The sequence below is a fragment of the Psittacula echo genome (assembly GCF_963264785.1).
Source record: "Psittacula echo genome assembly, chromosome: 1".
NCBI lineage: Eukaryota > Metazoa > Chordata > Aves > Psittaciformes > Psittacidae > Psittacula > Psittacula echo.
Window position 1 is genome coordinate 66,992,454 of NC_137735.1, and position 27,934 is coordinate 67,020,387.

Genomic DNA, 27,934 nt, shown 5'->3' on the forward strand with positions numbered 1-27,934 from the left:
TTGAAGAAGCTTGTCTTTATTTACAGGAGGCCTGAACGTTTCTGTGCTGTAACTTCCATTTCACTGGTAACTGCTGCATTTTTACCAATGATGATGTTCTTTATTAATTCAACAAAGTGAAGGTCAAAAATGATGAAGATTTAAGTAACACCAATTGAGAAGACAACTCAAGTGAAACATTGCCTTATCACTGCAACTGGTATACACATGAAACTCAGCTGCTGCCCGACACTCGGTTCTCCATATCTAGTTGGCCCATTAGGAGCTCTCTGCTCCAATTTGTTTTCCATGTTTTTGTGCGAGATCCTTCAAGCTGATATTTACAATTTACAATCCCCATAACAACCCCACCACAGTTATATTTTACTAGAACATCTATCTTTCAACTCAAGCAAAAAAACCCCAAAACTTAGATACTTTCAGACATCTTCAGAGGCATTAAAAAATATATATATATTTTGACTTCTTTATGCAGCCCACCATGTGTATAGTGAACCACTCATTTATCCCATCCATTTTTAAAAACTAAGATGAAAGACTACTAAACATTTAAGCCATTTTACAACAAGATTTAAGAACAGGCACACTGCAAGAAAATATTTAAACTGTTCAGTTGAACACTAACTTAGTTTACTAACACTTCAGTTAGTAGAACACTAAGATACAACAAGAAAATGAAATGGCTTTCTTTTAAGGAGTTGACAACAAAATATTGTAATTCTTTAGAGAACACTTGGAAAAGGGCAAGTCATTTGAAAAATGGTACTAATCTCTAAAGACAAGTACTAACACATTCCTGCATTTGGTAATGGACATGCCCTCCCCTCAAAACTGGAATGGCTTTGCACCTCTGCAAACCAGTTAAGGCTGACACCTCTTGTCATCTAATGCATGCTGCAGGAAAACAAGTGGTGAAACAGTTCATAGCCCTTGTATCAAATTTTGTAAGAACTCAGAATAAATACAGATCCACAACACAGGCATGCAGCATTAAGTAATGACAACATTCTATATTCACCGAGTACAAGAAACCACTATTATAAACAGGTCAATTTTGACACCTGTTCCCATCATGGTAAAACTCTTTTCAAAACTATAACCAAGAGAAGTGGTCTCTAAAGTGAATTGCCTGCACCCCAGTGGATGTGCAAGTCAATCCATCTGCGTGCAAGAAGAAAGTGTATCTTACACCACTAATAAACAAATTTGTAAGTAATTTAAAAATAGTGGTTATTTCATCTTTATTTCATACTTTTTCTACTCTTGTGTATGGACATAACATATTAGGACAGTAATACAATGTATTATAAATGAATAAATATACATATATTGGCTGCACACTTCAAGATTTTACTGATGGGGTGTGCAATCAAGAAAAGTTTGGGGGCCACTGGCCTTGAGAATGCTGTATGATACTACAGCTGCTAAACCAATCACAATTGCTAACACCATCCTGTTGCTGAACTTAACTTTTTTACTGTCAATCTGAAACACTCAGCAGCACATTTCATGTTTTCAATATACCTATGAAGATTTTTTTCTATTCAAGTATGCTGATACAACAGAAATTTTAGAAAGATGAGGCCTGGACAACAAAGCCTTGTTGACAGAGTATCCTTTGGTCGAGTTCCACTGAAGTTACAACTTTTTATCAGATACATATGAAATTATCATTAAAACATACAAAACTTCTAGATAGATTAGAGCTACCCTTTCCTTTTTGCAGTTTGGTAGTCTTGCTTTAGTCCTGCACCAGCACTTCTTCTTCACTACCCCCCACCCCACACACCATCCCCATGTGAAATCATGCAACATCTCTTGCTGCTCGCCACCTGGTCTCTGCCAGTGCTGCAAGGGGTCCTTGAGCTACACACTCTGGGCCTCGGGATGTTGCTGGGGGTTTGGGGACAGTGCCTCACTTGAGCTAGCACCTCAACACTTCAGACTCCTCGTGGTCCTTGCTGCAGACGCAAACGCTGAGGAGACACCACAAGGTGGCTGCTGCCCCTGGCCACCCAGAGATGCAGATGAAGGTGAAGGTCTCAAATGGCCACCAGCAGTATCCCAGCATTGCAGTGCATGTGGTAGCATGCTGTTTACCAAGGCTGCAATGAAGGTTGTACATTTTCACATGCCTATTAAAGCACTTTTACGACTGATTCCTAAAAATATTGCCTGCACTGGAAAAAACAAGCAACAAGAAATGCATATCCTGAATCTACATACCTTCCTAGAATCCAGCAGACTTAGAAAAAAATACTTCTGTTTTAAATAAGCAAGCAGCATATCATATTGAAAACCATCCATCTCTGCTTCAGTTTGGCTAGTTGTGTTTACACTTGACCTGACACCTGTGTGATTTAAGAGCACGTTATTCATAGCTACGTATTCAGATTAAGGTAGACCTATGAAGACTGGTTGTAGGGAACATGAAAGTTTTTAATATTATGTAATCTGATCTCTTGTTTAGATCATAGATCATTTGCTCACACATTGAAAACGTCCAATAGTTTACATCTGATTACAGCCTAAGGATACCAAGTGCTACAACCCATTGTGTAGGCTGTTAACCAGGTAATTGCCTGTGTTAGGAATGGGACACATTTCCTTGGATCACAAGTCTTTCTAGCTTTCACTTTCTATCATTTCATATTTTTAAGCCTTGCTCCTCTAAATCAGAGACCAACACCACCCAAAACTTAGCAGTCAATCTTTGCTGTCATATTTAGCATTCCCTTCATTTACACTTTAATCTTGGAGCCTTAAAAAGAAAACCAGCAATGTGGCATGATGGGAGGCCCAAAAGAAAACTCTAGGAAAAGACCTCTGGTTTATCAAGTCTAGTTGCCTATTATTCAGACACCACTTTGCATTTAATTTCTTTCATAGATATACTTGGCTCTTCCTTCAAAGCAGGTCTCTGCCTGGAAGGCTGTTCCAGAATTAGTTCTAGTAATTAGGAATTTGGTTTCTAATCTAAATCTTATTTACAGAAAGTTATACCCACTTGCTTTTGTTCTAACACTCCTTTAGCCCGGAGTACTTCTGCCCTTCCCCTTGACATTCATATAGAAAAAAACGTAATATTCTCACTCCATAAACAACCATACTACAGATTATTCTTTAAAAAAAAAGAAAAGAAGCTTACCCATTAAAACTTCCAGAGCATACAGCGGATAAAATATTAAACTTTCCAGAGTAAGGAACAATGTGGAGGGGGAAAGAATGGAAAAGGGGCTAGCCAGGTGGTGTGAATTGTTCAGTCATCCAAAGAAGCCTTTTCTCTCCTCATCCTGGGTAACTGAGCTCGTAGATACTGTAATCACTTGTTACAGGGGAGAAATTAACAGCAGTCCACTGTAATGTTCCACGTGAAAAAAAACTGTGCAAAATGAACTGTATCAAAGAAAGTTAATACCACTCCACTGACCATTAAAACAAAAGCCAAAACGCAATCTGTCGTGTTAAAAGGAAATCAAATTTTAAAAAGACACATGCTGGGGAGGGACTATTCATCAGGGACTGTAGTGACAGGACAAGGGGTAACGGGTTCAAACTGAAACAGGGGAATTTAGATTGGATATAAGGAAGAAATTCTTTACTGAGAGGGTGGTGAAGCACTGGAAAGGGTTGCCCAGGGAGGTTGTGAATGCTCCATCCTTGGCGGTGTTCAAGGCCAGGTTGGATGAGGCCTTGGGTGGCATGGTTTAGTGTGAGGTGTCCCCGCCCATGGCAAGGGGGTTGGAACTAGATGATCTTAAGGTCCTTTCCAACCCTAACTATTCTATGATTCTATATCATCCTTGAATTCGGTACAACAGCACATCCTTCATGAAAGGAAACAAGAAAAAGGCCTAAGCTTCAGAAACAATATTATGTATTTTGTTATCTTTCTACCTATTCAACTTAGATAGAAAACAGAGAATGGAGCCCAAAAGGTCAATAAACAAATCATCCAGCATTCAATCGCAGGCAACAAAAATCAAAGTACCATATGTACACTGATCTCATATTACGTCCAGAAGATATGAGCATGCAACATCATTACTATAAACCATGGAAAAAGGTGTACATTTTAGAGCAGGAAACTTCTCCACTTGCATTAATTTTATTGAAACCTTCCAAGTTAGGTCTGAATCAGCCTACAATAGTTGTCAGGTCATCAAGCAGACTTGTCAATGGGTATTCTGAATTTTAAAGTCTATTTGTAAACCTCAAAGTAACGGCATCAACAGAAGTCAACAAAGAGAAAGGAAGAAGTTACTTTCAGTTTCAGACGTACAATCACTTTATACCTAAGGAGATCCAACTCTATTGGCATTACTCTCATAAAATTTCCATATTTAACACTTCATTTAGAACAGGCAAACAAGGGTGTAGAAAACCTTCTATGATCTCATGAATTAAATACAGTACAATAGGTATACAAAACTCATACTGCACATTATTTTTAGATAGGCTACATAATTTGTATTTTTTACTGTGAGAACATAAAACCAAAGCTGAACTTCACCAAATTATGATTTCATATAGAGTAAAAGCATTTGCCCCTGCTTCTCCTTACTAGTGTTTCAAAATGAACAGTAAATTAATAGACAAAATACTCCCATTGTAATGCAAACAGTAGACAGCTTTTTAGTGTGTCCTCATAACCTGGGAGAGAAAAGCCAAATTAACCTGTTATACAAAACATTCTGAAACCAGAGCTAACTGGCAGAGAAGCCTGAAAGGAAATAAAAAACCCTGCTAGATTGATAATTACAGAATTTCAAAGCAAAGTGAGTCTTCAAGAAAACCTCATCCAAGCACAACAAAATGAGAATGTTCCTCACACTAGTCTCATAACATTCAACATTTCCACAGCTGAATCCCCAGGTTCAGAGACCTACAACTGAGATAGCAATGAAAAGCGTAGGTCAAAGCCAAGGTACTGCAGTCAAAACAAAGCTTGGAAACTTGGAAAAATGAATTTGAGCTGCTCTAGCTTTCTTGAGCAGTAATATCTGAACCTATAGCAGAGCAAATAGCATAGTTTTAGTGTTAATATAAAAATAGCTTGCAAGCTAAGTTATCTTTCAGACTAACCCCATATATTTAATACGAGCAAGGTTAATTTTCTACTTATTTGATGCTTTTAAAAGGCATTTTCTAAGAAATTTATTTTGTACAGTTAAGCTAACATCTGCCAGGTTTGCATGCTTTTTAAGGATGCCCTTTGTCACCTAGTAGAATATAAAAACACAGTAAAATTGCAGGATTTTGTAAAAATAAAGAAATTTACACTTCACTGTAAGATTATTCAAGTTAAGAATTAATCACCAGATTCAACAGTGTAACTCCTTCTATTACTCTCATTGCACATCAAAACTTAGAGTTGCTATTTCTGCCAAGACTTCAGAAAGTAGATCCTCAACCTCTGCTGGCCCAACAAGCAAGCCAACACTGCTCCATGGACAACATCATTTTTGTCTTCTGTAGACAGTTAAAACCTGAACCCACCAGAAATTTCTCACTACAAGCAAAATCAGAAAGGAAAACTTCAGAGAACTCAGAGGCAGAGATCCTCAGCAAGGATCAATACAGGTAGCTTCTCTGTGATTTCACAAACATAGCTCAGAATTTATGACCACCTTTTTCTTGGCAAGGCAGGCCACTAAAGTTGTGGATCACTAGGTATGTATTTTTTGAAATAAAAAAAAATAAGAGACAACATACTCCATTTCCAACTACCAGATTTGTACTGCTAGAAACATAAGAGCTACTATAAGCGTACTGATTTCTAATACTGACAAAACCCCCCAAAAAAGCCAACTAACTCATTTTTCCCCTTTTCTGCAGCCTCAGAAAGTTTAAGTTACAGTACTGCAAGGCACATACAGAATCTCTTCCTTTCCAATACACAGCAGATATATCCCCTGAAATAATTTTAAAATCCTCAAAACAATTAGAAATGCTACAAAGTTAACAATTTCTATTTAAAAACATTGTTCCTACAGAACATGCACTTTTTTGGAAAACAACTTAGCAAATATTTATAAATTATTTTTTCTTCTTGACATTTACACTGGAAATATATTGAATAATTTTCGACCTGAAAAGTACTGCATTATGTCACATGTAAGTTATTGCCTTCATTATAAATTGCATCATCTCTGGAAATCCATAAAGATACTGGATTTGAAAATAAGGTGGAGGTGATAGACTATGTATGCAGTTTAGCCCATCTGAAAGGATTTCCGCATAAAGCAATCCCATCAGAGAAAAAGACGAACGTTCTTCATTCAGGGGATGAGGAAAACAGAAACTGATGGAAGTGCAAGCATTCAGTTCAATGCAGTATCATTAGCAACTACTTAAAAATCTCAATTTTCTGTCTTTAGGGCAAGTGTATCTTTCTATAAAAGGAACTGAATTTTAAAGAGGTAGTTTTTTCCATTATGCACTTATTTATTTCAGATAGAACATAACCAAAAAGCCCCCAACATTTGCTTTTGAAACACAGATCAAGTCTCAGTACAATATCCGCCAAAGTTCACTATTTCAGTTGTCCTCAGCAGTACAGAGCTGCTTCGGAACCAGTGTATTCCAGGGCGTCTTCATAGTCAAAAGACTAATCTACCAACAGTACTGAACCCACCCCCTCCTCCTCCACCTGTAGGTCCACAGCTTCCTGGGGGGTCATTGTCATCAAATCCATTGGGTCGGAAAGAGCATGAGGCTGAGGCAGCTTGAAGTGCCTGTGTTCTAGCACTAAGCTCTTGCTCCTGAAATGAAAGAATAAAAGGAGAATTTAAAAAAACCCAACAACCTCAAGTCCTGGAAGCAGCTTATTTCTAGTAAATTTCAAAACAGTTTTTTGAAACATCACTAACTTCTGGACTCCTAAGTCTGAATGGCTTTTTTGAACATCAGGTTGAACATCCTCAGCCAATCCAAGATGGGCAATTTTGTTGAAAACAGTATACGTGCATCATAATTAAAGCCATTTAAGTTTATGCTACAATTGTATTTTTTAGCAACATGGAATGTTACTAAAGAATTAAGACTGATGACCAAAAGCTAACAAAACAGCAGGTTCTGATACATGTTTTACATGAATTTTCATCCTATCAATTTTAAGATGCCCTCGTCCTTGGTTGCCAAATAGAAAGGTAAGACAGTTAAGTGTTAATTATCTAAAAGATTTCTTTTCATTCCATTCAATCAACTGCACAGACTAACAACATGCTCAGAAAAAGGCAAGAAGATGGAAAGCTATTTAGTTTCCATTCAATGCAGTCTTTTAACTTTCAAGTGTTATTGCTATGCTAACTCTTATTTAACATTAGTAATTCTAAGGAACTCTCATAAAAACCAGGGTCAGCTGCTGGAAAAAGAACCTGCACAAACAGCAGGACCAAGAAATCAATAGCAAAGTACCTGCACAAACAGCAGGACCAAGAAAAGGCTCCTGGCAGCTGTTTTTTCAGCTGAATGTGCCTGTGGCTTCTTAAACGTCTAAGATGGGGATGAGCACAGGCTTTTCCCTCATTAGAGAGATCATATACTACTTTGTCTTTGGCCAACCAGCTTCATAAACCTTGCAGCAATTTCTTAAGTATCCCTTTCTCAAATTGGTCAAGAGATTCAAAAACTGAAGGCAGGTGTTGGGCTCTGGAATACTGACAAGAAAAAACACAGCAGACCTATACAAGCTTTGTTTCTTTAGGAAACAAAATGGAAGCATTCATGTGCTAAGACTCAGTAGCAACAGCCTCCTTCACATGACACTTCATCACTACATACCTCCCTAAAGGCAAAGGGAGGAAATTTTAACAGGGTTTTAGTAATTACACGGGTCACCTTGAATTGTTCCTTTTCTTCTCCACCTCCTGGTGAAAGCAAGGAACAGAGCCAAGAACCTGGAAGACTGTTTGTATTATACTACCATGAAAGCACTAAACTTAGCCTTGTCCATGTACTTTCACAGGTGCTAAAAATAGTACCTGTGGGTTTAAATTACTCTGCTCTCTTAGAAAAACAGCCTAAGTTTGAAACTATTTTACACTACTAATGACTGAAAGGCATACTGGTTTCCAAAATTACGTAACAAGATATTTGGAGGACACTGTCTACACTGATATGCTGGCCATATTCCTGAAAGACTATCTTATGCTATCTCCAGCAGTATGTGGATTCTTACATATCTACTAACTGTAAGACATCAAAAACTTAAGTAAATTTACTAGGATTAACAAGGGAAGAACTCGCTTGTAATACCAGAGATCAACAGGAAGTGTTGATTAAAATGTCAGGCCTTGTATAAATAGCCTGTTCCATTAAAAATCTACAAGGCAAAACTGCTTAATATAGAACAGAATTTCTTCTCAAAACCAAATAGTGGGAGACTAGCTATGCTGTCCCTGGGCTGGTTCGGCTTTTTTGGTGTTTCTGAAAAGTGGTTAGATGCAGCACAGTACCAAACCAAAAATGGAGTTTTCCTTACTCTCTCCTCCTCCTTAATCCCTCCCCTCCACTTTCACCCCTCCAGATAATTATTTTTGGGCAACTTTATACCTTAAATCCCAGTAGCTGAGTTTTACCTAACAAACACTACTACAGATGTATATAAGCATCAATGACTGGTTTGCCATTATGCTATTAAATAAAGGTCTTAAATTTGTAAACAAAAAAGACCACTAGATTCTTACAGCTAAGGTTTGTTTGTTTGGGTTGGTTTTGTTGGGGTTTTTTTGCCAGATTTAGCTAGAAACATGACAGAATTTGCCTTACCACTGTTACTGAACAGCATGAGGTTCTGGTATAGCTATGCAGCCAAACTACTTTATGTATGTCTTTATTTCATACCTTTGAAAATACTGGTAACAACCATACGATTGTTTCACTGTCACTAGGCTTCCTTGCAGAGGGGACAAGGCAAGAAAGAAGCACTACTACAAACAGCAATAGCACAGTGCCTTGCACATGACTTACATGCAAGGGATGACTCATTTCTGGAGACATGCACCACATTCAGTATAGAGTGTAAATGAGCTGCAAGCTCAGCTTTTGTCAATCGCCTAGAAATACTGTTCAGAAGCAGACATAATGCACTGAGAAAATAAACCTCAGTCCTGATCTTAGCTTTGTTCTACCATGTGCAAAACATTTTCTCTACTGGATGGAGGGTATCTATATATGCACACCGACAAAAGAAATATGGAGCAGTGATCAAATTATCAATTACTAATATTAATACTCTGTCAAGAAACTTTAAAACCCATACACTATTCGCATCTTCAATGCTAAAGCTAAAATTATTTAGCTGTTTAAGAGGTTTCATGCTTTATTCCTGTTCAGGAGTTTGTGCTAAATGAGCACATTTCTTTCTTCTCTCAAGGCACATACTGAATTAATATCAACCTATATTAAATTTTTCTAGTATAGCATCCAGCACTAGCATTTTTTCCAAGAAATATCCTTATTTCTTAAAAACAATTATGAATGTCTTCAAAATGACTGTATTTTTCCCAACATACACTAAATTAGGCAAGTAAAACTCAATAGTCAATACAGTTCTCTGGACTGAGAATAACACAGAACATCAGAGCATCCCTCCCCACCTCCCCACTTTCCACTTGCTCCCAGAGTGGGATTTTTAATTTGTTTTAACTGGAGCGGGAGCTACCCATATTGCAGGTTTTGTCACTTAAAATAAAAATATTTTATTTTACCATGTGGCAAACTGGTATACAGTAGTAAAACAAAAGCAATAAGCTAGAGATTTTTGAAAGGTTTCTTTGAAAAAGTAAAGGGTTTCTCAGGACAGAAAAGTACACGCTTAACTGGTTTAGAACTCTTCAGGACAATGAAGTGCAACTTCTCAAAAATACAATCACAATACTAGTGTTAATTTGAGAAAAATAACTAAGCACTTCTAATCAGCCTCATTTAAAGTGAAAAAAATAACAGGGTCTCAACAACTCTGAGATTAGTAGAGCACTACAAAGAAAGCCAATACTGAAGTATTCAAAATGGAAAGATGGGTAAAAGATCATAAATTTTTTTTTAAAAATCCCCCAAATAAACCCCAAACAAGCACATACACTTGGGTTTGGTGGTTTTTTGGTTTGTTTGTTTGTTTTCCATTTTGAGACTTCTTTTTTTTTTTTTAATTGCAAAGTAAAGGTTTTCAAGAGACTACTAACTTTCATGCTTTATAAAACTTCAGCTATGTGTTGAGTAGAGAAAGCTTTGGTCTGGAAGATTATCAAAAAGCAGTTTTTATGTATATGTACCAAATGACTTGAACTTCTATAAAATCATATTAATTTTTCACTGATTCTGGACATACTGCAAAGTATGCCCAAAATCTTAATTAACTTCATATTCCAGAAACCTCATCAAAATGGTCTCGAAAATGTTAATTCAGAGAAATCTATTTATAAATAACTTCATTATTTAACAAATTAATTTCTCGATATCTTGACAGTGTTGCTTGTTCCTAAAGCATCATTCAAATCTGAAGAGATGGCTAAAGCATTTCTTCCTATTTGAAAATAGCCTCCGTTAGACATACTCAGGTATGTCTAACCTATCCTGCTGATATCAGTGAAATATGTCACTACAGACACTGGATTCAACTAGTAAATACACAAAAAAAGAATAGTTACTAGGATTTATATTCCATCTGGATGACACTGTTCCACCTTTAAATGCTTGGCTTTATATAAAAAAGGTTAAGTATCACTGTAGTAGTTGTACTACTTTTCTTGAGGCTGTGTTCTTAAAAAGTTTTTTTCTCCCCCCCGATTACTCAATTACCTAGATACTGTCACAACCATACTCAAAAAAATAATCTGGCTTTGAGATTAAAATTTCAATTAAAGCATATATGTATCAATGGAAGTCACAGCAATTCTGACTGAAAGCATGACATTATTTTGGAGGCAAGTGCATAGGCAAACACTCTTCTTGCTTTCCCAGGCACCTCTGTACAACAAGCATGAGGCTCTGGCTGTGGAAGGTCAGTCAATGGATGAGTCCATCTACACCAGAGATGGTCAGAAAAGCTTATGCCCCATATCACAAGCACCTCCATGAGGAAGAAAAATTAAAGTTGTAGGCAACTGCCTTCTGATGGGAACAGAGAGCTCAGTATGCTAGACAGACTCTCCTCCTAGGGAAGCCTGCTGCCGCCCTGGGTCCCATGTTAAGGACATCACTAGGAAACTTCCTACCCTGGTATAGCCCTCAGACCGTTAGCCATTACTGCTCTTCCATGTGGGTAGCAATGAAGCTGTAACATGTGGTCCAAAGAGACTTCAAGGCCTTCAGACAGTTGCTAAGGGAATCTGGAACACAGGTTATTTTTCACTCTCCTCTTCCATCTGTTGGCACCAATATTAAAAGGAACAGATGGACCCTGTCACAATAGGACACAGGGTAATGGTTTTGCACTTAAAGAGGTAAATCTAGACTAGATAGAAAGGAAGAAATTTTTACAGCAAGGGAGGTGAAACACTGGAACAGATTGCCCATATTGGTGATAGATGCCCCATCCCTGGAAACATTCAAAAGCAGGATGGATGGGCTCTGAGCAACCTGATCTAGGTGACACATGCCTTCTCACTACAGTGGAGTTAGACTAAATGATTTTTCAAGGTCCCCTCCAACCAAACTATTCTATGATTCTACGATCTACAACTGCTGCTTAAAGAAGCCATGTTTGTGGTACACCGTATTCAAGAAGGGGTGGCATATAAACAAAGATGGTTAGGACACAAACACTTTAACCACAGTCTGAGAACAGCAGCAGAGCTGCAATTTAAACTCTCAGTTCTCTTGTTTATGTTTCTAAATACCTGCAGCTATTAACAGATTTTCCATAGCAAGATATAGCTGTTTTCAATTTGAATTTACCTAGTTTTTCTAATTTGAGCAGGATTAGAACTCTTACAGGAACAGCTTTTCTCAGCAAAAAGCACACAGTAAAACACACTTTTACTGTTAAACCATCCAAACATACTAATGATGCTCCAAGCAAACCAAGTACAATAGATTACAAGAGCAGCTAAGGTAAAGCCAATGAAAATTAGAACCATTTGAAGTCTCTCCTGCATAGAATGACAAGTACTTGAACAACCCATGAGAGCACCTCCACTAAAAATTTAAACTGAAATGAGTTTAAGTCACGTTCCTTGATGCTTCCCATCTAATAATGGTGACCACTCTACTGTGAAACCTGGCTAGCTGTATCAAGACGGAAGCAAGGTTGGTGGTTCATGTTAATATACCAGAATATTTAAAAGCTGACCTTTTGTTTAGGCTGTGTCTTGTGAGTTTTAAGGAAACTACTCTTCATACACAATTTCCACCTTACCTGCAAGTACAGTTTGTTATCTTTCGTAATTGCATCCATGAGGTCCTTCTGTAGGGGCGGGTCTCCATTTACCCAGAGTCCATTTGCTGAACTGGCGTTGAAGCCACAGGTGCTGTTCTGTTTTTTGTAAAACAGAACATAAGCGGTGTCCTTTGGAAATCTGCTGGTAATTTTCTGGACTGACTGAAATGAGGTAAATGTCACTCTGCTATCATTAAACAGAAACCATTCTCTTGGCATCTCCATGTCCAGCTCGTTTTCTACAACAGTACAAGGACTCTCCTCTGTCAACAACTTATCCTGAGGAGAAACTAAAGAAAGAGCTGTAGACTGGTGGCAGAGTGCTGAAGGCCCTGACCCAGTAACATTTCTAGCATACGAATAATAATGTCCACTTTCAGAGGATACACCAGAATGTATCACCACAGAGCTTAACATGTAGGGCACCAATTGAGGGCAGGTCACCTCATCAGCACCTGAGGGCTTCAGTTTTTTCGCAAGATTTTCTCCAATATCAGAAATCTCAACACCAGCAGACCAACTTCCCGGATCTACAGCTAGACAGGATGTTGTTCTTTTGACTGGTAGTTCCAAAACAAGTGGCAGAGAAACATTGTCCAAGATTTTGCGCCTTATATGACACTTTGGATCATATGAAAATCTCAAGAGAGTGAGAATGAGGTATTCAGGTTCCTCGATGATTTGCATAGTTTTCTCAGCATTCTGCAGAGAGGCACACTTTTCACAATAATACTTATTGTCTCCACTGAGGATCTCAGGTGCCAGAAAATAATTCAGTAAGTCTGTAACTGACAGGGTGTTTTTACCTACTAGCCTCTGAGACATATCCCTATTACCTTGAACTTTGTCGAGCTCAGCATTTGTGGTATTCTCAGAGTTTGGCTCGGCAGAAAAATCTTTTACGGGTCCTTCATTCACTATTGCATCACATCCATCATTTACTTCCAAATTACTGAGAGGTGTTTCTCCAGCAGGACTATTTGCTAAAGTGTCAGTCTGCACCATGCAATCATCTTTCACTTCAGAACTTTCCATACATTTTGGGCCAACGTTCTCCAAGGAAGTTGGAGGACAGAAAGCCAGAGAGAGATCTGTGAAAGCTTCTTCCTTTTGAGACATACTTTTGCAGTTCAAACAGCATATAGTAGTCCTCAGCTTTCCTCCAAACATCTTCTCTATCAGAGTTCTTTCTTCACTTTCTGTACAAGGTGCAAATACTTGTGCTTTATGGTCAGCTTCTTGTGTCTGGGACTCTTCATTCATTATATTTTCAGAAGCCTTTAGTGAAGACAGTGCTTTCAAAGTTCTCTCTTCTTCATGCAGCCTGAAGACAAAGAAAAATAAATCCAAGTAGCTGTGCTGTTTTCCAAACAAATACTGCTGCACCATTTCAGACCTTTTTTCCAGTTATGGTAAAAAATATATACTGCGAAGTGGCTAGGAGTGTCTTACATTTAAGAAGTTGTTATAAGCAACCTGAACCATACAGGTCAGTACTACCCAAAACAGTACAAGATAAGCACAAATGCATTTAATTTGGGCTTCATTACATGTAACAGAACACAATGGATACACTGAGAACTAGCAAGTATTAAACAAAAACCCAAACACTTCACAAGCAACGTTTTTATTTACCATTACATTATCTTAATAAATCAGTTCTCCAGTTGACTGGTTCTGTATGTCAGACTTTATAAGAGAACAAGCAGCTATTTATCTAGTGCCAGACTATTTCCAAAGAAAAGGTCAGGATTTTCTAGCCAAGAAAGTTAAGAAACTACTGCAAGAAAAAACAAACCAAAAAAGAAACCCAAGATAGGGGAGCAAGGGGGGAGAGAAGCAAATATTTATTTTGTTTTTTAGCCACGTATCAGCCAAAACAAAAGAGGGCTACTAATAAAATTAGGTATTTTTATCCATGCCACAGTTAATTTGCTTGTTTATTAAACTGGTTATAAATGCATGTACATCTCTTCATTACGTATCTGACCTGTATGAAATACAGCTGTCTCTTCCAATATGAAATTCCAAATACACGATTACACTGCTTTCAGCAGCCACATTAACTTTACAACAGGACCATGATATTAACATAACATCCAAGTTTAGATTTCTAAGAATGGAACATTACTACCACTATAATCTGCTTTAAATGATGTGGGTACAAGATGTTATTCATACTTTACCCCAGATTAAACCCATGAAAAACATTTCAGACCACACAGAAAACCAGAGGGCCAAAATTCTCCATCCCCACTTAGGCAGTGGAACTGTTACATGACTGCTCCCCAGAGTTCAATATTATGTGGTAGGACTGTAGATTCTTTCCCATCAATGGCACAATAACTGTACCTGTCTAGCAGGAATCTGAGATATTCTGAGCAATCTTGCTGGGATCGAGGGGTAAACCATGGTGGTCTGGAAGCCTCAAAGAAAATTCTAGGAGCATATGCCTCCCTCTGTTGGCATAAGAGAGGAACAGACAAGGTTACACAAGAACTATTTAAAATATTGACAGTATTACTTTGATACCGATTAGTGAACTTCAGAGTACATTGCTCTAGAGGAATCATATGAAACATAGTACATGAACATTTAAACCACTAGGTTTAAATAGGAAGAGACACCCTTTAATTTTGTAGTAATCACTTCTAGTGATTACTACATTTGTGAGGGACTATAGTTTAATCACTATTACTACATTAGTGATTACTACAATCTAGTGATTACATTTGGAGGGACTCATTCCCCTACAAATATATCATATTTGTATTTCCAATATAGTCAAGAGGACTCCCATGGCATCATGTTTGTTCCTAAATTTTGGTATACAGATCTAGTCTTAAACCTACAAGCAGTGGATCCTGCAGGCAAATATTAAATGTGTAGCGAGTGTAAACCAGATGTTAAGTGTAATAGCAATTACTGTCCTTGCTCACAAGCTTAAAAAAAAAAAAAAGTCTTCTTTCTTCAAAACATCACCAGTAGTTCGTAAGTACCAATTCAAGGTGATCTAGCCTCATCTGCTTCACAACAAGTTTATTGTTTAGTCAGAGAGCACAAAGTGTCTTATGACTTCCTAGCACTAGCAAAATATTCTGAACTTTAGAATGAGCTTTAGTTCACTTTAGAATTTGAACTGCACTAAAATTTGTTCTAAAAATCACTGCAGAAAGTCACAATTTATCCTAGAAAGTTGCATGAAGTCAGCTTGTACATCAAGTCGGTTCTTACTTGGATTTTTTCATTTGGCTTCTCAAAGAAAGCCTGTTACTGCCCACTTATAAAAATGACACAATACCGAGATGTTTCACTTATGAAATACAGATTTCTCAAAAGCCCATCCACACCACCTGAACATTTGGAGGGACTCATTCCCCTACAAATATATTTGTCTTTTCAATATAGTCAAGAGGACTCCCATAGCATTCATGTTTGTTCCTAAATTTTGGTACACAGATCTGGGCTTAAAAAACAGCAGATGAAGTGAACTGACATACCTGGGTATGGGCCAAAAATGCAAAAAGATGCTGTAATTTTCTCATTAGTGAATTACACCCATTTAGATTCAGAGATAAAACATGTCTTCTGAAACTGAAAAAGAGAGACATGAGTTTCCTTGGTAGATTTCTAATAACAATGCAGTTACCATTACAGCTCAGATTATTATTTCATTTTGGGAAAAAAGCAAACATGTAACACTTTAATAACTGGATGCAAAACTACTGTACCATAGGAACTAACACTGCAAAAACCCCATTTCTTTAAACATTTAAATGTGTAAGAGTAGGCTGTAGACAGACGGGGTTTTTTTTCCCTCAACAGCTTCCAGTTTATAAGAAAAGCATCACCATAAACTTCAACAGTACTCAAGGGAGCAGAGACAGTGAGGAAAAAGGGACTTGACACTGGATAGAACGATCAGGATTTTTAATGGCTAAAATTGCAGTTTCACAGAGCTGGACTTTAGCAAAGCAATCAGTAACTGAGCGCAAAGAAACCCACTCAGTTATACCAAGCTGAGACACCCCAGGATATGTGTAAATCAAGACTGCCACAACTGTGGTAGTTAATCTGCAATTAAATGAGTTGCTGAAAGGAACTGTTAAAAAAGACTTACTCTGTAGCCATAAAAAGTGCCTGAATAACACTGTTCATGTAGCAAGTATTTCCTAGATTAATTAGGCCTGTCTTCCCAGTTTCGGATTTTCCAGAAAGTCTAGATAAACAAGATGGCAAAGAACTGGATTGTGAAGTCCAGGCACTCTGATTGAGAATCAACTTAATCTTTTCTTCAGTGGGTTTGGGCATATCCTACAAGAGAAACATTTAACACACTTAACACACAAAAAGCTGTTTGTTTTTACAATAGGTCCTGTGATTCAGCAGTCTATCTTAACTTGCTTCCATTGCTTCACATGCTCATTCAGGGTCTTGCTATCCCCAGTAGTGTAGTAGATGCATCCCCTCTCTTCCCCACCACCTCCACAGCCATCTTAATCAAAGCTGTCTTGCTTTACTCAACTCTCAAATTGCAGGAATAAGGGGCTAGTTGTTACCTGCTAGTTTGACCTGCATATTCACAGAACCCTTGAATTACACACTTTAATAGACCCCTAAAGTAGTCTCTGTTCTGCTTGAAGTATGTTCCTGCTGTCAAATCAAAACATAAGAATAAAAGAATAAAGTCCAGAACACTTGGAATTGACTTGATAGGGGCTTTTTAAGCATCAAAATATTTAACTGCAATCCTATTGCTATAAAAATCAGGCAGCAATACCAGAGTTGTTTTTTTGTTTGGTTGGGGTTTGGGTTTTTTTTTTTGTATTTTTCTCATTTTTATTTGTATGTTTTATTTTTTATCTTTAGTGCATTATGAACTTAAATATTTATCTAAAAAAGCACCAAATTTTGCTTTGAAACATCACAGACAATCTCCCTTTACCCAGAGGCATGCAATACCAACAGCAGTATTAAGACGTAGTACTTAGCAATGGTGTTTTAGGCTAGCCAAAAATTAACACTATGCCAAGTACTTCTCAGAACCTACTTCTCTTCAGTCCTATCAGTGCTCTGAATTTATATTTGAAGAGTTAGAGTTTCTAGCTTGGGGTGAAACAAATCCCTAGAGTAAGCCTCACAAAACCATATTAATAGCTACATGAGGCTTAAAAAATTAGGCTGTACTTTTAACAAACAATCTCATTTTAGGTTTTTTTAAAAGATGCCATAATTGTATGATGGACAGTCAGAACAACTTTTCTAACATATTCCCAATACAGGTAGAATTGACCTTAGATTAGGTGGTTGGCTCTTCTCTCCTAATGGAAGTTCTAAAGAATTTAGATCTAAGGAAGTAGAGCTTTCATATTTGGAAAAGCAGACAAAACACATTCCAGCCTCTTAATATACCTTAATAGCTTCCAGAATAGGTTCATAGAGCTCTGGAAATCCTGAATAATGATACATCATACAGTGTATCAACTCCGTCAACTGCATCAAAAAGGCTGTACTGGAAGGTAAGCCATCTCTTTTGAAGGAGTGAACCAAACTGACCACGTGTGGGACAATCTGAATGGGAAAAACCACCAAGAAATGGTGTTAATTATTTTTTTTTTTAACCCCTACAGATAGCTTTACTGTTTTATACATGCCAAACGACAGGAGACCTTTTGTTCTTAAAAAAAGAAATGGTTGAGAAACAATGACTTAAAAAACATACATTATTCTTTATTTATGACAATTTTCAAATATCAGCATTCATTATTCAATGCTCTCTCTAGTTCACATAAAGTTTTATAACCTTATAAATTTCAACAATGCATGTTAAAATCTGAAACGGTCAAGTATCCGAAGTACTCATCTTCAAAAGGATATTGACAGCAAATGTTTTGCTTTTGTGCCACCACTAACAGTGCAATATCCTGTTCTAATTTCACAGATAATGGTTTTTAAAAACAAACCTTTCAGTTTAACAGCATCTAACGCCTCGATCTGAAACCAATTAATACAGTCACGCTACTTGAGCTTACAAGACAGAAGCTGGGTCACAGCTCCACCTAGTGAGGGATCTAGGCTCAGTTTACTCTGAGGATTAATTCAGATTCATTAGTTATTTCAAATTGTGTATAAATCAGAAATATTTACTCCATCTCCTTCCCCTTCTTCTGTGCAGCTTTGTACTTTTAAATGCATGAGACACTTCTTTGTGTTATGCTTAAAATATCATATAGGAGAAGTTATTTCAATGCAGTCCCAAGGAATAGGGACTTTTTACCATGAACCAAAGTATTTTAGACAACTGTGGCAGTTTCAAGTGATCAAAATGGGTTAACTTTGAAAGAAGTAGACAGAATAATTTCCCATCACAAATTAGCTTACAAATTGTCTGGCAGTAAAGACATGAAATACAGAACATGAATTGTAAAAACATAATTTTAGGAAAGCATACCAACTACAAGACTCTAAAAGACCAAAGTAAAAGAGGCCACATGCAAAACAGTCATTTGACACTTTTTCAAATATCAGTTGTTCTCTAAGTATAAGGAATATTTCTACACCTCAGAGAAACAAATCCTACTCCTCTACTCCTTTGGTAAGCAAGATATCCACTATTTAAAAAAACGCACCAAAATTAAGTGTTTGCTGTATTACAGCATCAATAGTGAAAGCTGCAATTAAAAAAAATGTTGCTCTTTCACTTTATGAATGTGAGTACACAGCAATGAGAAAGTAACTTTTGAGCTCCAAGAATGAGATTTGTGTAAAGCAGGTCTGAGATACAATAATTTGGCACAAACAGGGAGAAGAATGGAGAAAGTACAGGTTCCCAGCTCTCTCAAATTGAAAGCCAAGATCTTACCTACAGCATGCTGCATAATACTGAACATGACACTTCAAATACATAAATATCACTTCTGGCTTGAAGCTGAATTAACATTCTATACATCAGTAGATTTTAGAATTCCATAGTACACATCATGATAAGTTCTACATCATAAATGCATGACAGAGTGTTTTTCCTCTATAAAAAAAACAAGTCATTTATGCTAACAACATTCAAGCATAGGGAAGAGGAATGTTAATTGTGATGCAATGCAAAGTAAATTAATTTATATTTATTAAATGTGTATTTAATAATTTTTTATAATAAATGGTCTGAATGTAAAAGTGAACAAGTAGTTTAAGTGCAGGAAAATATTATTGGATACTAAATGACAGGAGTAGCTCAAAAAATGACATTAAAGAAAACGGTCACAAAGATCGGAAAACAGATAGTTATGCAGTACTGCATGCAGCCTATGGTAGAAATTTTTGTTGTTAAAGCCAACACCTATTTCTAGAATAAGTCTTCCTCACATTTTACATTTTTCTCATGAATGTTTTTTCTCTAAGGAACAAAGAAAAGCAAAACAGTGGATGTGTAAAATATTTATGTTTTGAGCATATTCAAGGCTACTTGGCTCTTTCCTTTACAACTTAAATTCCTATGCTAGGCCAAGGTTACAGCAATGGAGGGGAGAAAAACTTCAGATTTCTATAATGAAAAGCAGCGTAACAGGTGTAAGGCAATTACTCTGACACTAATCATAAGGTTGTGATCCCTTCAGGCCTAAGAGCCTTGATGACAGCTTGGAGAAACAGTGTGCTAGGCTGTTACTACAGTTAAATCTGAAAGACTAACATTTTACTTAAACATTAAGTTAAACACCAAGTATGAGAATAGGGAATAAACAACACATCTTGCTGTACTAATACAGTCATCGTCATACCCTATTATCACTTCAACTGGTGAACTGTGTTTTGATGAGTGGTCATTAAAAACGGTATCTGTCAGTTTGCCCATACATACACTGAAACATAGCATAGCTTTCTTGAAGTAAAGTACTTCTTGGCGTCAGGCACCTGTCCAGGATGACCAGGTTATATACAGCAGATAATTGGTTATCTGTTTTCCCCAAAGAGTTGTGCTTGAAACTCTACTTGCTACCCAACTTTATCAGTAGACTTCACACCACGTAAATGGATTTCCAGAAGTATACGGTCAAAGATAAGAATGCTGCACCCAGATACTACTGCCAGAAGAACACACATACCAGGAAGAACAATGCTCATTTCCAGTTACAGATCAAGTGGCTGAACCTGGAAGTTAAAAAACCTAGTAGTGGTCTGTGAAACACAGAAATACTATTCTACAACCTTGAAACAGAGGAAATCCAAGCACACCAATTCTGTTACTGTGGACACCTGCTTTAGAAATTGTATGAGAATGACATTTCAAATAATTGAAAACCATTTATTTACTAACTTACCAAATGAAAAGCCTCTGGAGAATGCTGAAAACTAAGTAACATATGGGAAAGGACAGCAAGAGCACCAGGCCTCACTAGAGGAAACCAAAGTCGATTAAATACCTAATAAAAACCAAAACAAAAACAAAACATGTACTTATTTCAGCAAGTATAGAAAATTAAATTTCAGTAAAAATGTAAACAGATCTCCAAATTCACAATAATTTGGAACAGTCAGAATCACGGCATGCAACTGAAAGCTATAGATAAATTTACAGTCTCTTTGCAGTGTAAGACAGTATCTACTGCAATACAAAAGATGCTACTCAATTGCAAGGCTGTTACAAATTCCTTTCTCTCTCCTTTATTTTTGAATGTTCTTGTCCAACATACCAACTCAATCTTAAGCAGAGTGACATCAATGAGAATTGTAAATTTCTGGACTGCAGCGAGTCCTTTTAGCAGTGCAATCACCCATGTTTCCACATGTTGAGCCAGAGGCCAGGACAACCAGTCAATCATTCTGAAAGATTAAAGAAAAATAACAAAATAACACATAAAAGCCAATATGTTACTATTTTTAATCTCAACAAAGTTTTTATCTCTTACCCAGAAAGTTACACATTTAGAGACTCAGAAGTAATGGAAGAATGATTTTGATTATAATTTATTAATTTTGATTATATCTGAAGTAATCTATAACAAATACTGATCTATTTAATACATTAAAGGTAAATACACCCTCCCCCTAAAAATACAGAAGCATATAAAATTAAGTATGATGCCTATTATTGTTACTTGTTTTTTAACAATATGAACCCTGATTTTACAGACATTAAGCTACCATTTTTACTTCGAGGCAAAAACTTAGTAGTGAAGGTGAAAAAGTGAACCTCCCCTCCTATACCTTTTACCCCAAATTAGATCCAATCTATTAAGTTTAAATCTTAAAACGAAGTTTTTTCAGCTTTGAACTACATTCCTGGAAGCCAACTCAAATACTCTGTTAAAAAGATAAAATCTCTTAATTTTAACTACATTGCCGCAGGTGTTACAAGGATCTTATAATAACCCTCAGCAGCCTGTGGTCTATATGTGCCCTGAAAGAAAGAATTTCGCTACAGCAAAGGAAAAAGGACTTCCTTGCAGAAAGCTCTTATGTTAATCAGACAAGGCCCTGAGCAATGTCTGACTTTCAAACTGGCCCTGCAATGAGCAGGACTGAGCCAGATGACTTCCAAAAGCTTCACTCAATCTATAGAAACCGGAAGTTAGAAGTATATTTCTTAACATATTTTCTGAAAAAGCTCCTCAAAGATACATTATTTTAAGGGGCTAAATTCTAGCACATAACCAAGCAGTTACAGTCTAGTAAACAGCCACTATCACTAATAGGCATAGTTAGTGATTATTACTCTGAAGCGAAACTATCAGCCCTTATGTTCTTCCCAGAAATTAAAAGAGCTCCAAACAGACTGAAATGAGGGTTTCAATCCTCAGATTCCAAACTAAACAACAGTCTTTAGCAACACCAGACATGCATTCCAAGCATGCTGTATTACTATAAACAACTTAAATTCCCAGTTTACAATTTGGATCTCAAAAATATATAGCACACATTCTAAAATTTATGTATCTCAGAATTATGTACTATCTGCACATATAGCATTCAAAGCTCTCTCTAAAATAAGGAGTCTTTAGGACAGCCAGCACAGATCTTACCCAGTTTATCTCGTATTACTAGGAAAAAAAACCAAAACAAAACCTAGAACTTGGCAGAAAACATAGCAAGATCATAATCATTCTCCTGAATTTCCACAAGGCTCTCATTTCCTCAACATGTTAAATTCACACATGTTTATTCTGAGCACCCTTTCCATATACTTTCTGAAATGGGGACCAAAAAACCAGGCAAAAATTGCTTTTGCCTGCAAAGAATTAACCGAAAACCAGGCCCCAACCCTTATAGTCCTATTGTCTTCACCTCCCAACAATTTGCAGGCTTGATACTTTTTAACAGCGGCACTAACACCTGCACATAAATTTGGTTTTCTTAATTAACTTTCTATACAAATGAAGAGTACTCTGTAGAGCCCTACATCAGAACCACTGTTATAAACCATCTGATCACCACCTCTATACTCCAGCACTTTCAATCACGCTGTCTCACAAACACCAAATGAAAAAGGATGCTTTTTAGCAGAAGCTAGGGCTTCATTGAATGAAGCTAAGCTCCATTCCTTTGCTCTGGTTACATGACGGGCAATCCTGTGTCATCTCTAGTCAGTATAATTAACTACTAAACTATTCAACCTTGTTATTAATAGGACAATGGCTATACTTTCAGTATGATTAACCTTGTGAAGAGAAGTGTAACTTCTTGTGTAACTGATACAAACAGAATTCCCATCCTTAAAATCTGATTCTGCTCTTAAAAGCAAAATCAATGCTCTTTAGAGCAGAAACAAAAGGCAAAAGAAACAGAAGTGAATCTGCAAACATGCTTCACACTCTCCTAAAGAGCATCAAATCTGAAATCTAATAAGTGAAGATTAGATGCTTTGCTTACTAAATCCTCTCTGCATTGCATTTACTTGGCTCCTACCCTGTTGCAATCAATGACTGCATTTTTAATGCAAAGGCAGATCTTAATATGGAACATGATGATCATAAATAAAACCACAAGGGATCTTTTTTGTGTTTACCAGATTAAGAGAACCTTAAAGGCCTCAAGGGGACCTTTTGCTGCATATCATCCTAAATTGAGCAGGTCTGCTATCCACGTATGTGCCTAACAAGGATATTTCCAATATCTCTTGATATTAAAAGTAAGTATCTCTGCAACTTCAGACAGTAGCTTCTTTCACAATAATATCGTTTTAGCCACATCAAAGAATTTGGCAGCTCAGGTGCAAATTCCTCAGATTAGAAAAAGAACAAAACAATAACAGAAGATCCCCGGACTACCTGGCACACACCCACTCCCCACCTCTCCCCCCAGCATAGCATTTTTACAGTATTTTACATTTTTACCAAAAGGGCAAAGGGCCTGGTCACGTCAGGAGTTTTTCTTAGGAACATTTTCAGTTTCTCAAAGACACTTGGTTTAAAGTGAAAACAACATATTAACTATAAGCAGTCAACTTCCTCCAAAACCTTTGAAGTAGACTTCTGATGCAGTCATATATCCCAGAAAAGATTCAACAACTTTTTGCTTTTCCTCACTGATGCTTCAGATAAGGTTTCATGAGACAGCTGAGCCAATTAAGAGCAGCTCAGTGATGCCAAAAAGCAAGAACTTTTTCTTATACAAACCTGTGCCTAATGTAACCCTCAACTGAACAGATTCAATTTATTAGTCTTCTAATTACAGATTATTTACTAACCTATGTTTTACTTTAGACAGACTCTGCAGTGTCATGGAAGCAAGCAGTAAGAGCTCTAATTTACAGTCACCAAAGGTCTTTTTACTCTCATCAGGAGACCTTCTTGTGCCCAGAGTTCTGCATCTTCTGGGAACAATGCAAGCAAGCCTTACGACAACACTGTCATTTGGTGCTCCGGACTTTCCAACTGGATTATCTTCTTTACAATTACTCCTCTAAGACAAAGGAGAGTAATTTCTGCAGAGGGTTGCTAGAGGTACACAACATAAAGAGTACCTACAAAAATAACAAGAGGTACCAGAAAAGTTCCATGGAACAGAAGTAGAGGCTCTTAAAATCAAGTATTACTTCAAAGAATGAATAAGGCAAGTAAGATTTCACTGTTCTTTCAAAAACAAGAGAAAAAAACCACCACAGGACTAATATTCAGAAAGATCACTTATTTGATAATAACAGCTCCTATTATACCCAAAGCTCAGCACTGCATTACTTCCCTAAGCAGAGGCATACAGAGAAGCCATTCTAAAGCTACCATTATACAATCACATTATGTTGAAATGGATAATACCACATAAATGTTAAAATTGCACTAACATGAAAACTAATCACCAGCACACTACTGGCAGATTATTAGCATGTACAAATCCTTCTGAACTTCACAGCTTTGCATTTCAGGCTGGGTACACAGCTTTGTTAAAATCTGTTCAGTTGAGCAGCTTCTTTTCAAAGCCCTAAATGATATGTCTTATTACCACATATTACAGTATTAATGATGCTGCTTCTCATTGATGATGTTTTCAATTGTAAGTAAATTTTCAGTGTGAAAACTCCTCAGTATTTGACCAAGATACAAATACTTGGTATTTCACCAAGTCTTACATTACATAAATGTGTATTACACTAATTCAAATGGATGTAGTTAACAAATAATTTTAGTTGACTTGTTATTTTTAAACAATACAAATTTCTAATAGATTCCTGTTTAATTGCTTCACTCATTTTTGTACTCTTCAGTGTTCAATAACAGCTTCTTCCATAGGCTTTTAAATAAATAATTCAAAGACCTTCAAGGTCTTCATTTTCTCCCATTGTTATTCTTCTGCATCACTAGTATTCACATATCTGAAGATACTAACCAAGACTGCAACTTGAATCACAGCCTGTTAACAGTGCTACTAATCTCAGTGTTTAGTCATGTTTAGATTAGTAACAAGAAGCATAATATGCAATTGGTTTTACATTATTCCTATTCTTTTATTCATAGAACATCCACAAAAACTGTGGAGGCTTGAATGAAGATGGAAGTAAGACTGTTCCCTGTGAATCCTACTAAAAAGTAATGGAAATATGTAAACCAGAAAAAAAATCCTCAAAAATAAGAAGTAAAACTCCTTTCTGTCACCTCTCTTCAGAAGAGAGAGGATGGGTGAGAATCATGTGAGAGCATCACTGCTTCTAGAAAAAGCATAAAAGTTGATCTTCTGAAAACAAGGCTTTATTCCTCACATTGACTGTAAACCCTGTCAAGTTTCCTATTTATCCATCTCCCATAAGGTAGGGGATCTAAACATAAGGTGACATCTAAAAGGAACAGAGCTGGCTTCCTCTTTGTTTCTATATAGCCCACTTCTTTATCCGCCCTAGCATAACACAAGAAAGAAGCCACATTAGCAATGAAGCAACAAACTTAAACGGAAAACATACCAGTAACATTCATAACATCATAAATATACATTACCTTAAAATGCTAAACAGCATAACTTTGAATATAATTTTTATTTTTTAACTTTTTTTTTTCTGGAACCTAAGTGACAACTTCAACAAAGGCAAGAATAAGGAAAAAAGAGACTTTTCTTCCCTTTACAATGAAATACAGTACCTGCACAGAGCTTGAGTCATACTTGCATCTTTCACATTTGGATCTGTAGTAAGGCTCCTAATGAGTACAGTAATCATCTGTAATGGTATGTGCTGCACAAGACTTGCCAGTGCAACAGAAGGTTCAAATGAAGTATCTGTAATAGGTGAACAATGTAAGAAACTACAAAAAAAAAAAAAAAAACAAAAAAAAACTCACAGAAAAAATATGCTTTATCTTCCACCCTACAACTTCACTATAGTTGTAAAGCTTTGAGTGGATTCTATTATCACAAACTAAAACAAAATTTAAGAATTTCAACGGATTAAGGACAATGAACAGAGCAAACAAACTCCTTTTGTTTTTATGCATGCAAGAAAGTGAGTCTGCCAACTTCCTCGTTCACCTCAACAGAGCTGAGAAATAGGTTTGTTTTTTTTCTGTAAAAGGAAGTACCATACAATTGTTTATCATTCTTGATGTTAAGCCTAGGGATCCAATACACCTGATATTTCCCATATACTATCTCAGCAACTGCTTGCTAACCATACCAGTTATGGAGAAATACAGTATCAGGATGTGAAGTTTCCCAGATGCCTCAACAGCAAAGGTACTTGTCAGTGTGAGCTTACACAGCACTTCACAGATTTTTGAGGTTAGAAAGGACCTACTTACAACCACACCTACATTACGAAGGCAGTGAATCCTTCCCACACTACCCAATTTCTATATATTTCTTAACACACCCCAGTTCCATAGACTACACAGTCCCAAGACACAAGGTATCTTTCGGGACGGAGCAAGGAGAAAGAGTAGCTTCTGACACTGAGAGTTTCAGTTTTTCCTAACAGGACACCTCAAACACCGTTCCTGCGTATCACTTACAGTACTGCAACAAGAGATGGGCTTGGGTTTTTGTTTATATAGTAACAAAACCATGCTACTCTGCAGCTAAATAAATCACCATCTCCCCTCTAGCTTTTCTTGTGGGGGGCTTTACTTCTCTCACGGGAAAAAGTTGCACTTTACTACCTAGGCAAGGAAGCAATAGGTCCTAGGCGATGTCTGCAAAGCTACCCGATTCTAGCGGTTGAGCTCTTCCCTCTGGCAAACCTGCAGCTCTCCTCAAGCGCCCACGTTACTCTGCGCCCCTCCCGCCCCCTTTATCTCCCCCCGGGCCACATCAGGCGGCGCTCACCGGCGGCGGAAATGATGGCGAAGAGCTCCTGCAGGGAGGGCAGCAGCGTGTCGGGCTCGGCCTTCCAGACACTGCGCAGGAGACCGCTGACCTGTGTCACCTGCGAGACGTAGAGGCGCAGCTCGGCCTCCCGGGTGCCTTGGCTCTGGAAGTGGGCGATACTGCGCACCAGTTGCTGGCAGAAGGCGAGCGAAAGCTTCCTGCCGCGGGGCAGGCACTGCGGAAAGTCGCCCAGCAGCTGGCAGAGGCGGGCGCAGAGCGGAGGCGCCGGCCGCTCGCACACCAGGCGCAGCGCCTCCACTTGCAGCAGCTCGAAGAGCTCCAGCACCGAGGGGCAACTCATGATGAGGCGCAGCCCCGCCTGGATGTAGTCAAGGATGGCGGGGTCGCGGTTGCTCAGCTCGCCGTAGCCCCGCTGCAGGAGGCTGAGGACGAGCCCGCGGTTGAAGAACGCCTCAAACTCGTCGCGGTGGTAGCGGCCATAGGCCTCCAGCACCTGCCGCCCCACCTGCCGCTGGAAGTGGTCGGGGCCCTGCAGCACCAGCCGGGTGCTGAGGGCGAACATAGCGCGGCACTGCGCCTGGCTCAGCGGCGTCTCTGCCGACTCCACCACCCGCCGAACAATCACCCGCTTCAGCGGCAGCGGGTGAGACGAGCTCACCAGCCCCTCCAGGATCTTGTCCATGGCGGGTGCTCCGCGCACATCGGCCGAGCGGCGGCGGCGGCGGGCCGGCCCAGGCCTCAACGAAGGCCGCCGCCGCCGCCTCCCCGCGGCCCTTCCTCCGCCCCGCCGAGCTATGCCGCCCGGGCGGCGGCGGC

The 27,934-nt window shown here is 38.0% G+C and overlaps 1 protein-coding gene across 2 annotated transcripts; it reads right to left on the minus strand.

Moving 5' to 3' along the window:
- Positions 1-27,934, minus strand: USP38 (ubiquitin specific peptidase 38). Of its 2 annotated transcripts, XM_080615840.1 has the most exons (10): positions 27,116-27,934; positions 25,939-26,074; positions 21,067-21,196; positions 20,695-20,796; positions 17,795-17,953; positions 16,503-16,696; positions 15,883-15,976; positions 14,735-14,841; positions 12,362-13,706; positions 1-6,764 (listed from the first exon to the last, which is right to left on the minus strand). In XM_080615840.1, exons 1-10 carry the CDS (start codon positions 27,798-27,800, stop codon positions 6,603-6,605), a joined length of 3,114 nt encoding a protein of 1,037 aa, XP_080471966.1. In that variant the 5' UTR covers positions 27,801-27,934; the 3' UTR covers positions 1-6,602. The 2 variants fall into 2 exon arrangements, with proteins under 2 accessions (XP_080471966.1, XP_080471967.1); XM_080615841.1 differs by lacking the exons at positions 25,939-26,074; positions 27,116-27,934 and adding an exon at positions 24,060-24,271.

Bases quoted from the DNA above. Each gene is read 5' to 3' on its own strand.
- USP38 (XM_080615840.1), bottom strand. From the start codon at position 27,800: ATGGACAAGATCCTGGAGGGGCTGGTGAGCTCGTCTCACCCGCTGCCG. The intron at 26,075-27,115 runs GTGAGCGCCGCC...CACCTATTACAG, and splicing joins CGCCATCATTTCCGCCGCCG to ATACTTCATTTGAACCTTCT. The intron at 21,197-25,938 runs GTACTGTATTTC...TTAATCTTTCAG, and splicing joins ATGACTCAAGCTCTGTGCAG to AATGATTGACTGGTTGTCCT.